Below are 18,643 nucleotides of genomic sequence, written 5' to 3'. Positions count from 1 at the left end.
ATATATTCAAGAAAATTTCAAACCAAAAACATGACTGTAATAGTATAGTAATTTTTCAGTTACGTACATGATTATTATATTTTAATGGTTAAAGTATTAATTATTCTTAATTTTCATAAATATGAAATGAGTATTTATGAATTATGATATTTTTATTATACTTTCAACTACTGTTGAGCTTAAAACGTTTTTTATTTTAAATTCACCTATTTTAAATTACCACAAGGTTTCAATTTCAAAAAGGAAACGTTTTTTAATACAAAACCAAAACATTGAACAGGTACAATCCAATACCTGACCTGCACATACCTGCAGCCGATGCGCGACATACTCGATGACAAAAATTTCATAGCGAAGTCTATTTAACAATACTGATCTAATTACAATTGTTGAAATTGTCACGGGAAAAATCACAGAGACCGCTTGATGCTTGATATAATAATAATATATAGAAACATATATGTAGTAAATACAGGTATGGCAATCAGGCAGGTACCTAAGCCCGACCAACCGATCGCCCTACCGCTCGCCCGCCAGTCATCCAGTACAACGTTATAACGCGTTTTGCCCAGTGGTGTGGGAGACCCATATAATAGGCAGCCGACTGCGTGAATCGGCTGCAGAATCGTGACGAACCTCGCAGGCACTCGGGGATCGCCCGTCGTTTTCTTAGTTTTTTTTTTAGAAAAATTGTTGACGCGCGTTCCACACACACGAAAACTAGCACGTGAACCGTGATTTTTTTTTCGTTCCCGAGATCGATCGTTTCGACGTGCGAAAATTATTTGCCAGTCGAATCGAGCGTACACACAGAGGTTTAACACCATACCGTATTGTATTATTATCATATTCACGCGTAAATCGAAATATCGCGAAAATTCCAATAGCAGAGAAGTTCGCAAAAACGTTCGTACGCACGAAACTGTATAATTTTTACACCGCGCAATATCATACATCATGACGACCTGCAAATCTTGTATCATGTTGATGAGCTCACTAATCCTGTTATCCTGCGCGCTGCGATTTGCGGTCGCAGTTCAGACGGACGCACAAGCAATGGTCAGTATGGCAATATTATTTTGTTTCTATGTAGGTAAATAAGGTAAAACAGCGGATCGAGAAAACCGTTATAAAACTTCAACGACGTCGACGTTGCTTCTTAATATTTTCAAAATTGATAACCAATATAAAACGCTTCTAAACGAATCTATTTATTTTAGAATACGCTTAACAATGTTTTTAAATTGTACGTATATAACAAGCCAATACTTATTTGATAAACATAAAATGTATGTAAATAACGATTTAACTTATACTTACGTGTGTAAAATAATTATTTTTGTATTATAAAAATAAACACGTAAGACTAGTTCTAAGGTTAATGATTTTTTTTTTGTTTTGTGATTTAATAAATAATAAATTATATACAGTTTGATAATGAAAATTTTCTCAAAAATAGTACTCTGTGTCATTATATTAAATCGTTTTTAACTAATTTACAACTTTTAGTAAGAAAATATACACTATTTAGTTTAAAAATATAATTCAATCAAATTATCTTATTCAAATTTAATTTTTACTATTTGGTTAAGTTTTATATAATATCTAATAATTTTATAAATATATGGGTATAATAAGCACATGTATTTAGAGACTTAATACTTTTAGATTAGAATTTTTTGTTATCATTTTTTTGAATTGCAATTGGTAATTAATTATGATTTTTCTAAACCAGTTTATTTTTAACTTTTTTCAATCTTCAAAATTAAATATACTTAACTGACAAAGGTATAATAATTTAAAAAAATTAATAATATAAATTATTTTGCAGATGTATTTATCTCAATTTGGTTATTTGAGCCCTTCGATGAAAAATCCAAATTCAGGTCATATCATGTCTGAGGAAACAATGGCTAAAGCGTTAATGGAGTTTCAATCATTCGTTGGTCTAAATCTGACAGGTAAGTGCGTCATTTTACCTGACTCATCCAAATATCATTAAAGAAATCGTATTAATGTCAGTGAACCTAAAAAGTGAATTAACGTTGCAAAATGATCAGGTCCTGAAAAATTCTAATAAAGTATTTGTTAAAAAAAAAAAACATACCATAATATATATATCAGCTATATATATCTTCATATAATACTTTGTTTATTAATTATAACCGTTTTTAATATAATATACAATATTACTAATGTAAATCAATGAGATGATTCAATGATTCATATCGTGATCCAAGGGCGTGAGCATGGAGATTAATGACCTTCCTTAACACGCCACTGTCATGGTGTTTTAATCGTACACCATAAACCTATGTGTTTTTTTTTATTAAGTATTCATATAGTATAAACAAAAATATATAAGATGATTTTTTTCCGGTAGACCTTGGGACAAAAAAAAAAAAAAAAACTCGGTCAAATAAACTTGTTTGGCGGGTTTTTACGCAAAACGTACATAATATTTTATTAGGTATCTATGCATATTGCATATATTTTGTATTTTATTCAATATTTTGATACATTTGAATCGTGAATGTTTCATGTTAAATTCCCAAATGAGTCACAAATATTTAATTATTTCATATTTATGAGAAATAATTGACAGCCATAATAAAACAGTTATATCAATATTATATAATATTTTTGTATACTTACTAACTTTAAAATATTAAATAACAATTAAAAATTAAATGCTGATGAAAATAAATTGCTTTAATAATATAATATTTCGAATCTATAGTTTATTACAGTGGGTATTGGATATATATTTGCGTTTAATGTATTTATTTTTTATTTATGTTATAAAATTCAAGTAAAACTAAAATTTAAAATATACACAAGGTGTTTATTTATAGGTATTTGATAAAATATTCATTAAATTTGATGATTATTCGACTTAACTTATTTTATTTTAAAGATTGTCAAGCTTTTCGGTTTATAACTTAAAAATATATTTAATACATTTTCATTAATTATGATTAATAAAAGACATTTTCTATATTCTACAATTTTTATTCATTCAATTTATTTAGTTATGAACCAAATCCGGAGTGTAATGAATTCATTATCATGTTACATGCATTTGTTTATTTTGTTATGATGAAAAAGATTGATTTTTAACTTTGTTAACATGCTCCTAACCAAAAATTAGAACATATGTCAAAAGTATAAATGCTTAAATTTATCTAACATAAAAGATTAAATCATATTGTGTTAACCGATGTTTTTAACTTTGTATACTATATAGTGAAAATTAATATTAATAACAATTAAAAAAATATATTTTGAAAAATAATGAAGATGGAATAGATTGTAATATGTACTATAGTAGTTCTTAAATTAAAAGAATATTAATAATAATATTTAAGGTTAAAATTACAAAATTACATAATCGTATTTAATATTGTATTTATTATTGTATGTATAATTGATATTTATTTATATCAATTATGTACGACGTATTTGTACCATTTGAATATTAATTATAAGCTGACACATGCGATTTTAGTCATTTATTAATCAACCACATTGTTTTTATTTTTGAAGGTCACTTGGATGACGATACTCTACATTTTATGAGTATGCCTAGATGTGGTGTTCGAGATAAGGTGGGATTTGCCACTGACTCCAGGTCCAGGAGATATGCTCTACAAGGTAAATATCAAATGTAGTACAAATTAACTATATTTTTATTATATTAATAACTATTAATCAATAGGAATCCATATTTAGTTTGAGATGTATAAATAACATTTAATTTTTAAAAACTATTAAAACAATAAACTTTAAAGACAAATAAATACTTCATAATTTATGCATTGGCATTATAATATATTCAACGTATAGATTTCATTATTATTTCAATCATAACACAAATTACGAGGGAAAAATAAAAATTTATTTGAATTATGAAAGTTATAATCCACCAATGAATTAAAAATGTAATTATTCATTAAAAATATTAGTGAGTAAAGGTATGAAAATGCATACTCCATATTATTTTTATTCATTGAACCAAACAAAATAAGTACGTTTGCATAACATAATATTTCATCGAAAATTTCAAAACTGTTGTTGTAGCCTTGATTTTCTATTTTCTAACTAAAATACTATTTAGTGTTTAAATTCAAATACATCCATTATGTGTTTATATAATAAATATAATTATATTAGGTCGTACAGTTGGTTTGAGATACACAGTACCTATTGAAATATGAAAATTGTTTTATCAATTATTTTATTTTCAACCATACGAATATTTGTGTTTAATATAAATTGGGTTTTTGTATTTAATTTAAAAACTAACTAAAGCAAAATTAGAAATATTTTTCATAACTGATTCAAACAATTGCAGTAATATAAATTTTTTTATTCTAGTATTATTATTATTGTACTAAAGTTACCCGTATTATTTGTTTAGCGTCAACCAAGAGTAGGAATCAAAAATAAATGCCTTGTTCAAAACCAATTTTCCCGAGAAAAAAAATCTAATAAAAACCATAAATTTTATATGTGGTTTTATTTTTATACTTGTTCTTATACACTATAAAGCGATAAAGTTTAAAATGGAAACAAAGTAGAGCATAAAAAATATAAAAAATAAATAAGAATTTTATTTGGAACGTCGATTTAGGTGTTTTATACTATCTTAAGCAATACTTTAAACTGATACAAAAAATATATGATAATATTTGAAATACATACATACATACATACATGTATATATATTATGTGATGTATAAATAAAATATATTTCAAGTTATTCTGAAATAACGAAACAATAACAATTACGATCGAGCACAAAATATACAGCTTCTGTATTCAACACGGTGCTCGGTTTTTGTGCCAATAATGTTATTTTGCAACAGGTATTCTGCATGAGTTCCATCACAATATTATGCGTGTACCGTATCTATTATTTTGACGTGAAATACTTGATTGAAAATATTGTTTCGATGACATCACATATACAAATTTCCGCATTTTTTTTTCCACAATAGAAAAATAAATAATTGCACTTAGTCATAGACTGTAATAATAATACATATAAACGCGTTGTAATTGTTATTGGTGGTAAAAAAGATTTCTCCCTCCACGCGTACGCATGCACGCACACACACACGAACATACGCGAGTATTTCTTAAACGCTGTGGTCCATATTACCTGTTCTTTTATAATGCGTACGCGTTAAATCTCTTTTACGCTATTTTGTCAAGTTCAATGCGACCAATTTTCCACTTGTCTTGTCGGTCCTGGACAAAGGACGTACACATTCATCATATTATATATATATATATATATATACTGCCAGGAGATAACGTAATATTGCAATATATATTTATATATTTGTATGTGTGTAAGCCGTCCCTCAAATCTGGTACTGACTTATTCAATGTGTATTCTGGGTCACATTTTATCGTATGTATACACCTATTAGAAAATTCTTATATAATGTTTGGAGTTAAATAATAACTCAGACAATTGCAGTATACTATATAATATCATTGTACAATAATAGTAATAATAATAATAAAAATTAATTTATTGTAGAAATCGATTTAAATAGTAAATTGTTGCCGTTAATTGTTTGGTATATCTAATACAAGAATAGATATTGTGAGATAAATGTGGGTTCTTATTTAAACCAACAAATGATAACAGTCTTAATTAAAAATTCTCCGATTATGCCATAAGTTCAACTAATATATCAACACAATATTGCTATGTATGCACAGAAAGACGTATATTATTATGTAAATTGTTTATATGTACCTAGTATAGCTCTATTGAAACTTGCCTTTTGCGTCAAATTATACAACTAGGATGTTTGAATATCCGGTCCAATCAAACATCATTATTGTTAAGTATCCTTTGGCCAAAACTGAAACAACAATAAAATAATTGTTTTACACGCATGCCATTGTAACTTTGCTGGGCAATAATATCATTGTTTAGAATACGTTTTATGACTAAAATGACCTCGAATAACATTTACAATATTTTTAATACATAAAATTAATTAATAAAAAAGGTACACTAAAATATGTAACAAACGTATTCGAAAATTGAACGTATTTTATATTTAAATTAAAAAAAATATATTTCCCATACTAAAAATTATATTATATTTCATAATACAAATCGAATTAAATTTAATAAAATGACAATATTTAGTGTTTATAACATTAATGAAAGTATTATTCTGTGTTTTTTTATTAAGTAAGTTTTTAATCATTGTTTAATTTTTATAATTATAATAATAAATAAATGGTATTTCTTGTCTTAATAACATGTATTCATTTGTTTATTTTCTGAATATTTTGTTGATTCTTGTTATTATTTTAAAATTATACATTTAAATAACAAAGATTGTTAATATATGATAATAATATTATTAAAATACAAGAAAATATTATAAAAAAAACTTAATATTTGATTTGTGTAACAATAAGTATACTATATTATTTTTTTAATAAATAATATTACTGTTTTACTTATATAAATTAAATAATAATGTCGTTTAAATTATTTTATATTTTAACAACCTTCTTTCGACTAAAAAAAAATAAATAAATAAATAAGTAAAAAAAAAAATAAATAAATAAATAAACAAATAAATAAAAAAAACAATTCAATACAATTGTTACATATTTCGTCATGAACGTCTACTGATATTATTTCCTATCGTCGTACACGTATGCAATTATCGTGTAATGCCATGACCAATTGTATTTTGATTTTTGTGTATAGTACTGAAAAAATTATTTAAACGATATTGAACATTTTTACGCTTGTACGAGTATACATTGAAATGAAACGAATTTCCGTAAAAAATCCGACAGATTTGTCGTACTTATGTCCTACGCATATATATTTCTCACTATGATGATAATAATAATAATAATATAAACAACAACAACAATAATAATAATGCATTGTGTTGTTTTAAAAATGTTAAACGCGTACGACGTACGTAGAATAATATAAATAATGTAGGACTCGGAAACACTAGTAGGATCAAGGAAATGAGACAATATTATATTTGTCACACGAGAATTGTTGGTTATATAAGCTGTGCTCATGATAATTATGCATATTTCGACCTAGCCGATTAATCTCTTCTAATTATTCGTTGCTGTGTGTCATATACAAATGTATTTATATTATATATACATTACACATGTTGTATAATATATTATTCATAATATTATAAATAATGTATATTGTATTTATGTATTTATAGGTAGTCGGTGGAGGGTGAAAGACTTGACGTATAAAATATCCAAGTATCCTAAACTGCTGGGTAAGTCGGAAACGGACTCGGAAATCCGGAAAGCATTCGACGTATGGTCTGACGTTACACCGTTGACGTTTACTCACAAAAAGTCTGGCCAAGTAAGTTTGGAATATATTATAATACATTAGTATATCTTTGTTTCGAAATAATTAATTTATTATAAAAACTAATTTTAAATATTGTATTTTAATTTTGAAATCAAATTTCAATAAGTTAATAAATAAACCAATAGTTATATAGTTTCATAATTTATACATTGATCACGTATTTAATTATAATTTATCTTATTATATGTTGAATAATGTTAACAATATTGAGTTCTTATTTTTTTTAATAATGTTTTTATATAATGTTTTCATTAAATAATTAAAAAAAAAACTTTATAAATAGGTGCACATCGAAATCAGATTTGAAAAAGGGGAACATGGTGATGGGGATCCATTCGACGGACCGGGTGGAACTTTGGCACATGCTTTCTTTCCAGTTTACGGTGGTGATGCTCATTTTGATGATTCAGAAAAATGGTCAATAGGTTCATTTAAAGGTTAGATTATGATTTAAGTATTACTGTTTTAAAATTATACTATTTAACTTGTCATAAGTTAGGTGTAGTCAAGTTTTAATATATAAGATTATTTTTAAATAAACGAAAAAATAAATTGTATTGACAAAATGTGTAAGTGTGGATAATATAAATAATAGAAATTTAGATATTAATGTAATCATCTACATTTGATCTAGACGTAAATTCAATATATTGGTCTACTATTATATATTTTTTTTAAATATGAAAATTATTAATCATTTTATTTGATAATATTTTTTATTTCTTCGAAATGCGATTTTTATGACTAACCTAACTTAACCAAACCGATAATTTCTTTATTATTTGTAGTATTTTAATACCACTTAACATTTATAAATAACCCGTGTGTTAATATTCAATTTCAAATTGATAAGTGAGGACATGTTAAATTTCTAGTATATTATTAATTACTAATACATAATTATTATCCCAAAAATTCTTGTAGAAATAAAAAAAAACAATACTGTAAAATAAATAGCTCTCCTTCTTTCCTTTGAATATAACTATTTTACTTTTAAAAATTTCCTTTGAAAGCTTTTTGGTTTTAACTAAAGATCTTTGTAAAGTGATACAGCTTTTGAAATATTTTTAAAAGGATATTTTTTTTAGCTAAAAATGGTCTTAATTAAAAAAAAAAAAAATAGATGAATGAATATTTTTATAAAGTATTGACGTATAGTATCCCCCCTCAATAAGATTGGAGAACCATTGTTGACAACACAGGTTGATTAAGAATAAAAAAAAATATGTCATGTAACTAATGTAAATTAAAATATGAAAAAAAAAAAAATACCTAATTCGTTTTTATTTTTTATTCGGTACAAATTATTTTTATGTATAATATATTTTACAAATTTGTTGTATAAAAATACTGTAGAAAAAAAATACATATATTGAGTGCAGATAGTGACGTACTGACATTCATGTTTCGTTTTTTTATTTTACAGGTACTAACTTGTTCCAAGTAGCAGCTCATGAATTTGGTCACTCATTAGGACTATCTCACTCGGATGTCCGGTCTGCATTAATGGCGCCATTCTATAGAGGTTATAATCCGTCATTTAATTTGGACAGCGATGACGTTGAAGCCATTCAGGTTGAGCTCTAAAACAATTACCTATGATATATTAAGTTTGGCGAGACACGAAAAACATATTTATTTTCGTCCACTTTTGCAGGCTCTGTACGGTGCTAATACTTCGGCAGAAGGAGCAGACAACGACGACGATAGCACTAGCCAAGGATCAGGTAAAAAGACAACAACGCAAGAACCGCCGGGCACAGAGGGCAGCGACGCTGAATTATGTACAGACACTAAAGTGAATGCTTTGTTCAATTCGGCCGCCGGTGAAACGTTTGTGTTTAAAGGTACTGTCTCACGTCGGTCGTCGAGCATTCCTTTGTTTTGTACGATTATAAAATAATGCAAATCTACGTTTCTATACAGGTGATTATTATTGGAAGTTAACGGACGACGGACTTGCTCAAGGATTTCCCAAGCCTATCTCAGGCACATGGTCTGGCCTTCCAGGCAACATAGACGCTGCATTCACGTATAAAAATGGTAAAACGTATTTCTTCAAAGGCACAAAGTATTGGAAATATACTGACACTACAATGGACGACGGGTATCCAAAAGATATAGCCGAAGGCTTTGCCGGTATCCCTGATAATGTTGACGCGGCTCTTGTTTGGAGCGGTAACGGAAAGATTTACTTTTTCAAAGGTTGGTTTTGTGTATCATGGACGATATATTATATCGTTTTATCCTCTTGCATTCGTGTGATACAAACGAATTTAAATACCAATAACATTTTACTAATAATACAATGTTACTTAATATTATGTGTTTCATAACTAACCCGTTTACGTTATTTTAACTAAGCAACGACAACTAAGTTTTTTTTGAAACTTAATATTTGACATTTCTTCTATTGGATGGTAAGTAGTTACTAACACATTTATAACACGAAAAAAATCAGCACAAACAATATTATACCATAATATATTGAACTACATTTATTGAGTTGCAATAATACGTATACTACAGTACTTGTACCGTATAATTTTTAAGTAGGTAAATGATTTTTTAAGAATAGTAATGCTTTTGCTTATTATATTTGAATGAGTTAGCAACTCAATGTAATCAACTTGAATTCATGTAGTTATTTGCTTTTTTTATCGGTAATTTAACTTAATTTATTAGAAAATAATTGAAAAGTTGTTCTTCCATATTTAATTATCTGTTTATATTTTTTCTATAAACTCTTTCATTTTTTATACAACATATAATTATCAAAACATATATTTAAATTAATTTTTAGCTATTTTATATCATGAATCTATAAAACCATACGTTGGTTATTATATATTATATTTAAGTTATATGCGATATTTTTCGTAAAATTATTATATTTTTCTAATTTACGAAAATAATAATAATAATATGAATATAATATAAACTATCCAACTATCCTTAGTAATAGATGATGATTCATCCGTCTCCTTCGCTTAGAATTGTTTTTCGTACATCTGCAATGTTTTATTAAAATTGAACACATCCATTACAGTAATCCATTCACTGACGAGATACATTCTAAATCTACTACACAGCTGAGCGAGTTCCCTGGTTTTTAATTTAATTTTGTATTGAAATCAAGAGCTTGTCTAATTTATTGTTGTTATTATGAAATAAATATAAGTAGGTACTTACATATTATTACGTCTTATTTAGTAATATTTTAATAATTTTCGAATGTGAATTCAATTATTTTCATGCTTTTTTATCTATTTTATTTATCAACTGGCATTACTATTTTACTTTTATAGTTTATTACTTTTTAGATAACTATAATATTTAAATGAAAGTATTTTAATTTATGTTTTGTTCTCACGCACTTCTTCAAGCTTAAAAACTAATCGATATTAACTTCTGACTATGATTAATTAGAAGTATAATAATTTACATTTATTTTTCTTTAATATACCGAACTTTGAAATCGCATATAAATATACAAAACAACATTACTTAGATATTAAAAGTTCAACAATACAATTATAATACAAATATAAAATAAAACAAACCACAAATTGTTATTTATGGAGAGTACATAATAATTTATTATTATTCATTCTAGGCTCAAAGTTTTGGAAATTTGACCCAATGCAAAAGCCTCCTGTAAAGAGCACGTACCCGAAGCCTATTAGCAATTGGGATGGTATACCAGATAACATCGACGCAGTCTTGCATTACACGAATGGCTATACTTATTTCTTCAAAGACGAAAACTACTACAGGTTCAATGACAGGACGTTTGCAGTAAGTATAATATTAAATTATTATTATTTATTTTTTTTTAAACTTCAACGTCGATATAAGTTATCAAAGTTTTCAACGTGCCTATATCAAATGTTTGTTTTAATTTCTCAGGTCGACGTTGCAGACCCACCTTTCCCCCGTAATGCTGGATATTGGTGGTTTGGTTGTAGAGCTGAAAATAAGGGACATCGGCAAGAAGTTACCGCAGCGCCTAGTATACTCAGACCGTCGTGGCTGGATGTGAGGCGGGATCACAAGGGCAATCAAAACACGGACGTCGGTGATCTAATATTGGACGCAGGTGAGGCTTTTGTTTAACGCGTTATGAAAAATGGGTTAAAGGGGCCTTAGATATAATTGCTGTCGGTGTGTTTCTTTTTAATTTTTCTGTTATTCTTTTTATTTATACCGAGTATTCAATTACCTGAACTATTAGACGTACAAATAAAAATTAATTGTACAAAAATCTGTTTTGTGTGTGCGTATGTGCTGTAACCACTGTCAAAATTGATCTCATCGTCTTTTTGAATATTATCTACCTATATGTAATCGAATACTCGGTATTGAACGCACGCTCCCTTTGCAATGATAATCGAACAATTAAAAATGCACTTGCATAAAGGTGCATATTTGGTGTTCGGTTGGTGCAGTATAAATCGGATGCATTGTGAACGGAGCGTTTATAATACATACGATTAGCATCGTCGTATATTAAGTTATTCTAGTAAATTGTTTTGGATGCATGGTGATATGTATTATGAATTTCAAAATAATGCTCCCGGTGTTTGATCAGGATCGTTGAACGCGTCAAATTTTATTGACCAATGGCAACTATTTTCACATTGTAAATATTGTTATAATGTCCCTTTTCATGGCACCGGAAATATTGTAATCATTTAGCGTAATCGGTTAATGTATTTGTGTACTTGGGTGTCAGTCTTTTTTTTTTTTGTGAACGGTCATTTTTTTTTTATGGATTTGCTTATTATTTTTTTTATGGATACTTGTGTATTCACTGTCGTATGCTGGCGTAAATGCATGATATGGTGTTATAATAATACAGTGTTGTGTTTTAAACAAAATTTAATGTTTATAAAATGTTTAAATTTATTTATATATTTCATATTTTTTTTTATTATACCTACAATCATATAATTTTGGTGATTCCAACTTAATATTATAAATGGAATGTGTATAAATACTGTAATCATTATATAGCGTAAAGGTGCACGAATTCAATGGGTGTGTATGTTCATTATATTAACACGTAAGATTGGTTGTTATTTTCGAGAGTAAAAACATCCGAAAGAGCTCATACAACTGTTCTATCGGTTTTATATATTTTACACTCAGTTTTCAGCATGACTCTCGTGTTTTGATTGATTGCTATTTTTATATTGTAAAAATAACTATTGTATTGTAGCTATATAATTGAAGTCCATTTATTGCACACGCTTTAATTTTTTTTTTTTTTTTTTGAAAACGACTTTAAAAAAAAGTTTATTTATTTTGAATCTAAAAATATGACCATATTGTAGACTTATCATATTGTATATTATTATATTACATGTAGCTGCGTAAACAAGTTGTTCGGTGCTGAACGATTCGCTCGCATTATGGATATCGGTATGCTGGTATAATATGCTGGTTAGAAAAAATCTATAGATATACCGCTTAAAAAAAAATTTTTTTTTAAATGTCCACCAACAAATTTTAAACCACCGGTATTGGATTGTGTTAACAGAAGAAGATAGTGGCCACCCAAGTATTTCGAAAATGTGATACTGTGCGGGGGACCGCATCGATTTATTATATTGTTTGTTGAATGTTTTGGACACGGTGTAATACCTTACCTATACGTCAAGTGCCGAATACAACTACTGGACCTACCGAATTATCGACCGACTGCAACGCCACCGTGCCGGAGGCAGTTTTTGTATACATCGGTATGACTATACAAAAAAAGAAAAAACAAATAATTGTTATTAGGATTCAAAAGGCCCTTGTATAGCCTTTAATATTTATTCCGAACTTTGAATGTACGAGTTCAGCGTTGGGTCGACTTTTTAAGAGACTGAATTTTACACATCGTTATATAATATTATGTACCTGTATTTAAGATAATATAATTATACATATTTAGTTTTTGTAGTAAATATTATTTTATTGTAATACATACGTTTGTTTTGTTTGAATATTATTATTATTCTCATTCCTTGTAGACATGATATTATTATTTTTTATTATTTTGTATTTTATTTTAATAATAATTATCTCATGACACGCGAAACAATGCTATGTTGCATTTATATATTTAGTACATTGTTCAACTTTTACAGTTTTTGAATGAAACTTGGAATATTGTTTGAAAATATAGAAACTGTAACTGATTTAAGTGTATTTTATTGTAAAATCATATGTTGTTTTCAAGTTGTTCACGTTTACGTAATTAAAAACAATGAATAATTTTAACGTCTAAAGGAAAGAAAAGTTTACAAAATATTTATCAATCGTCTCGTTATTAAGTTTATTACAATAATTAAATATAGTTGTTTCTTGTAAAATGAATGTATTAGATTATAATCATGAAAACCATTATTTTAAATACTGTTTTGGTTGTACGATTGATAGATAAAAAAAATTGTATATTTTATGATTTTAAATCTAAAAATTTGGCAAAAGTTTTTCATAGAACATATGCAAAAAAAAATTATATCGGGAAATACAATGTTATGTTAGTATTATAAAATAAACTCAAAAGCAAGATAAACGACGATGCGTAGGAAAAAAGGCATGTGGCAATTTAATAGCTATGGTGGAGCGGAAAGATTCGAAGGACCGACGAAGACGAAGCTTAGCCGATTATACGTGTGGAGAGCCCCTTAAAAAATTGATGAAATTACAAACTATTATTCTTTACAAAAAAAAAAAAAAAAGTACCAAGCGATAATTTTATATTCCAAGTACGAATATTATTTTATGAGTTTTATTAAACGTTAGCTGTTAAAGTATGGTTTATTTCTAAATTATGGTATCAAACCAAATCAAAAAAGTAAACTGTTACGAATTTTATAAATTATCATATTTTACAACGATTATTATATTAATAATGATTATAGGATTTTCAAACTGTTAAATTTACTTAAGAAAATAAAAACTATAATTAGGCATAAACGGAACATAACATAATAGAAACCGATAAAATGGAAAATAAATGACAAATTGTATTTTTGATAATATGATATGCAATATTTTTGGTATTTTATGAGTTAAGTTATCATAACCCATGTAGTTGATTGTGTTATTATTTTATTGTAATAATGTTTTTGTTTTATTATGTTATAATTATAGAAAATACCAAATTCTATAAAATTAATAAATTAAAAAATTAATGTATTACAGTACACTTATAATCAAGGCTGGTCAAGTTAATGATTTTTTTAACTTAGTTAAGTTAAGTTAATATGCATCAATAAGAAAAAGTTAAAAGTTAAAAGTTAATAAAATTGTTGGTTAACTCAGTTAAATTAAAAGTTTATACATATATTTTTTTAACTTTTTAATAAGTTAAAAGTTAAAAAAAAGTTATTTTTTTTATATGTTAGCGTTAGGTTAGGTTTATTTATAATTTAATTATTTATAAAATAATGTAACTTAAATTTTATTAAAAATAACTCGTTATTTATTAAGTTAATATCAATAAACATCAATTAAGTTAAAAATTAAATTAATGAAAATTAAATTCAAAAAAGTTAAATTAAAAAGTTAAAATTAACTTAACTTTTAACTTAACTTTAACTTTTTAACTCGTTTATGCCCAGGCTGTTTATAATTATAGGATCCCCAAATTTTTTTTTGGTTTATATTTATATTCATTTGATTCAAATATTTTTTTTCAAAGTGCTATAGTTTATAAGTGTATGTAAGCTCTAGGAATTGCGTAAAACCAGTTCAATTACATTACTTGCTACGTAGACTCCATTGATGTTTTATATTTTAAAATAATATCAGTATAGGTAGTGTATTTAAAAATAATAATTTATGATCATTTTCGGAATTTTTAATAGTTAAAAAATATTTGTTAACTGTAGATTTAATACTGACATCTAAGTACGAGGACATTTATTTATATATTTTCATATTTTAATAATATTATAGATTCAACACTTTGACTGATTAGTATTCTGTAAAAGCATTAATTCAAAAAGTTTTTGACTATTTATGAAATGTATAGAGAAATAATTAATAATTGTAAAACTACACTTCTTTAAGCTGTTTATAATGTACATTTTTGTCAAATTGAAATTGAAATTTCATTGTTCTTGAGTTGTGAAAATAGTTAAAAGATTAATTACAGTTATTATTCAAGTGATTAGAAAAATATATAGGAATATTATGATAATTATGTTTTTAATATCGAGTGTTTTATCTATGAAAGAAAAATAATTTTAATATTTCATAAACTTTAAAATATAATACATTGTGTACTATATTTTACTGGTGTATATCTGTCATAAAGATTATAGAATGAGTTTGGTTTTTTTTTCGAGATGATGGTTGTCTCGTTGGTTAGTGATCTGCTTTGAGATAACTATAAAAGAAGATCTTAGAAAATATGTAATATTCAATACATTTTAAAGAATATAAAAAGTGGTTTAAAATTAAAATAAAAAAAAAAAATGTAGTAACTTGTTACAATAGCTTTTTTGAAGCACCGGCTGGCGTAGAGACTCTTGACATCGAAGTCTGGTTTGAGATGTCTTTTTTTTGTATGCTTATTCATTTGACTTATTCATCTGTACTCTGAAATATTTTTTTTCTGGCAATATTAGCATGTTATCTAGTTCTTTAAAAATGGGTTTTCACAAAATAATAAATTATTCTGCATTGGTAAGTCAATCTCAAGTGACAAGACTCCAAATATAGTATATATTAATAAATCTGTTTTATGACTATAAGGATTATGATATTGTTTCACTTAAATTGTATATGTAACTGTAAATACCACTAGAACTTATAACTAAAATGTATTTTTAAAATAATATTATCGTGTTTAGATGTAAAAAATTTCAATTACACAAATTGTTTACCTTCTAGCTAATAATTTATTATTTTTTTTTTTTTTTTAATAATTTAATGATTTAGGTACTATTTATACTACTAAAAATCGAATAAAGCTTGATAAGTTCAAAGTTTTTATGACTTCAAGTAGATAATCACATTTTTTATAGCTATATGTTACAATTATCTCAACTATCAATGGTACATACTCATAAATATTTTAGTAGTCTTTCTTAATATCTTTTTCTAGTCAACAGAATACGTGTTATTGTGTTAGGTATTACTAGTTCTACAAATGTTAGTTATTAAAACATATGATTCATAAAAAAAGTTTAAACGAGTTTTTTTTTTCTGAAGATTTATGAAATTAACTTAAATATTTAAAATTAAAGTTTAGTTTTAAGTTTATAATTTAATGTCGAATGATATGGTTTATGAAAAACAAAAATTACAATATATTAAATTCAAATAATAAGAGCTTAACAGATTTTATTTATAAGACTATTATTTGTTATAACATCATATAATCGTACACCATCTAAAAGACTATTAAAGAGCGTTTAGTTTAAGTTTAATTTAATTGAAAAAAAAACTTATTTTAATTTACAACATGGATTAAATATGCATTATTTATGTAAATGCATATTTAATCTATGTTCACCGTATTTTAATTTATCGTATAATTTATATAATTGAATAAAAATTTTTTAGTAATTATTTATTTTAATTTTGAAAAAACACAAGTACTTAGGTTCTGAATATGAATACTCCACCAGGGGGCGCATATACCAACACTACAATATCGTGGTTTTTCCAAAGAGTAGCAATCAATAAGGTCAAGTGCCTTATTAAGGGATACATTCGATAGTGGTACATAGACAAGTGTCCCTGTAAAATAATTCAAGTGACTTCCAATGTCCTTCTCATCCCGCGCAAAAGGGATCATTATAATTTTGTGCAATATTTTACAAATGAAAAATGCAAAAATTGTAATTTTTTTTTTAAAGATAACTCTAGAAAATTCAACGAGACGCAGTCGAGGTTTGCTAGAAGTAGTTCACCAAAACACACAGTCACTGCCTTGTGTATTATATTGACCTCGTTGTGGTGGTGCATTTCCTGAACTTTCGGAATCAAATTCAGAGATCCAGCATTCCAGGCGTTTTGGAAACTCAATCGTTCACAATTCATAACTGTGATAAAAAACTAAACTACTTATTTATTTATATAATTATTGTACTTATATTTTTGTATGTTTATATTTATATTTATTTATTTATAATTTATTCAATGACTGATTTATTTGAAAATCCAACCAATTTGTTTGTAATACTTATTACATTTAAATTAATTTTTGGATTCACACATAATAATTATAATATTGTAAAATAACTTATTATCACTATTTTGACTTGTCAATCTGTTGCTTTTTAATTCAGTTTTTAATTGACATGGTTACCATTCACAAATACTATTTACTATTTTATAATCATATTATTTAACACTATTTTTTTTCTTAACTTTTACTACTAAGTAGCTATCCTATAATATATATTATACAGTATTTTGAAATGACAATGTTCCAAGTATATTTAAGAATATTTTAACTAGTATAAATATGATATAATAACGATTCTACTTTTAAGATATTTCTAAAATGTTATTGTCTCTTAAAATGTTTTCTGAGATAATATGTAATATTAATTGCCTTTAATCTATAATCTTATTATTTTATTGACTTTAAATTAATTAATTTTTCTTGTTTAATGCCGTAAATGTATAGTAGGTATTATATTATATTGTATAAACGCCAGTGAATTAATCAATAACATATTTTAGGCTAAGTCAATTTTTACATAATATTGAATTTGCTTGTAAAGATAACAATAATTAATAATTTTTTATCATTTTAGAATCAAAAATTGTATATGCTCTTATTATACGTGTTTATTAGTATATAGTATATATCAATAATTTATTTATTTTTTGTAGGTAAAATAAATTAACTTGTATGCAAATGTTGTACTGATTGCTACTTGATATTCACATTTTCAAATGTTTAAAATATCAATTATTTTTGATTTGATTTTTAAGTTGAAAATTAAATGTATTATTAAACACAAATTAATTATTACTCGATAAATATATAAAAGTATTAATGTATATATAAGATTTTTAAATGAGTGTGTTTGGCATTTGACAATTCATTACTCATAAATAAATTATGAGCATTTGGTGTAAATAAACACAATTTTTCTTCTTTTTTCCAGATAATTAATACATAATATTTTAAAATATTGAACATTGTATAAATATATTATACTTGTATACTTGATTAAGTTCAAGATGTATTTTTCATAAATCATTTTGATGGAAAGA

The 18,643-nt window shown here is 25.8% G+C and overlaps 1 protein-coding gene across 5 annotated transcripts; it reads left to right on the top strand.

The window, feature by feature from the left end:
- Nucleotides 1-606: 606 nt before the first annotated feature.
- Nucleotides 607-17,567, top strand: LOC114124803 (matrix metalloproteinase-16). Of its 5 annotated transcripts, none has more exons than XR_003592476.2 (12): nt 608-1,059; nt 1,832-1,961; nt 3,547-3,654; nt 7,245-7,396; nt 7,689-7,842; nt 8,832-8,980; nt 9,063-9,252; nt 9,332-9,610; nt 11,022-11,203; nt 11,315-11,504; nt 12,777-12,850; nt 12,948-13,182. XR_003592476.2 is itself a non-coding variant. In XM_027988175.2 (12 exons), exons 1-11 carry the CDS (start codon nt 958-960, stop codon nt 12,782-12,784), a joined length of 1,644 nt encoding a protein of 547 aa, XP_027843976.2. In that variant the 5' UTR covers nt 608-957; the 3' UTR covers nt 12,785-12,829; nt 12,948-13,182. The 5 variants fall into 5 exon arrangements, 4 of the variants coding, with proteins under 4 accessions (XP_050056387.1, XP_027843976.2, XP_027843973.2 ...); XM_027988175.2 differs by having other exon boundaries at nt 12,777-12,829; XM_050200430.1 differs by lacking the exons at nt 12,777-12,850; nt 12,948-13,182 and adding an exon at nt 17,272-17,567 and having other exon boundaries at nt 607-1,059.
- Nucleotides 17,568-18,643: the final 1,076 nt, after the last annotated feature.

The sequence above is a fragment of the Aphis gossypii genome, chromosome 2, assembly GCF_020184175.1.
Source record: "Aphis gossypii isolate Hap1 chromosome 2, ASM2018417v2, whole genome shotgun sequence".
Taxonomy (NCBI): Eukaryota; Metazoa; Arthropoda; class Insecta; order Hemiptera; family Aphididae; genus Aphis; species Aphis gossypii.
The sequence above is the reverse complement of the archived record's forward strand: the minus strand, read 5'-3'. Positions and strand labels throughout refer to the sequence as shown.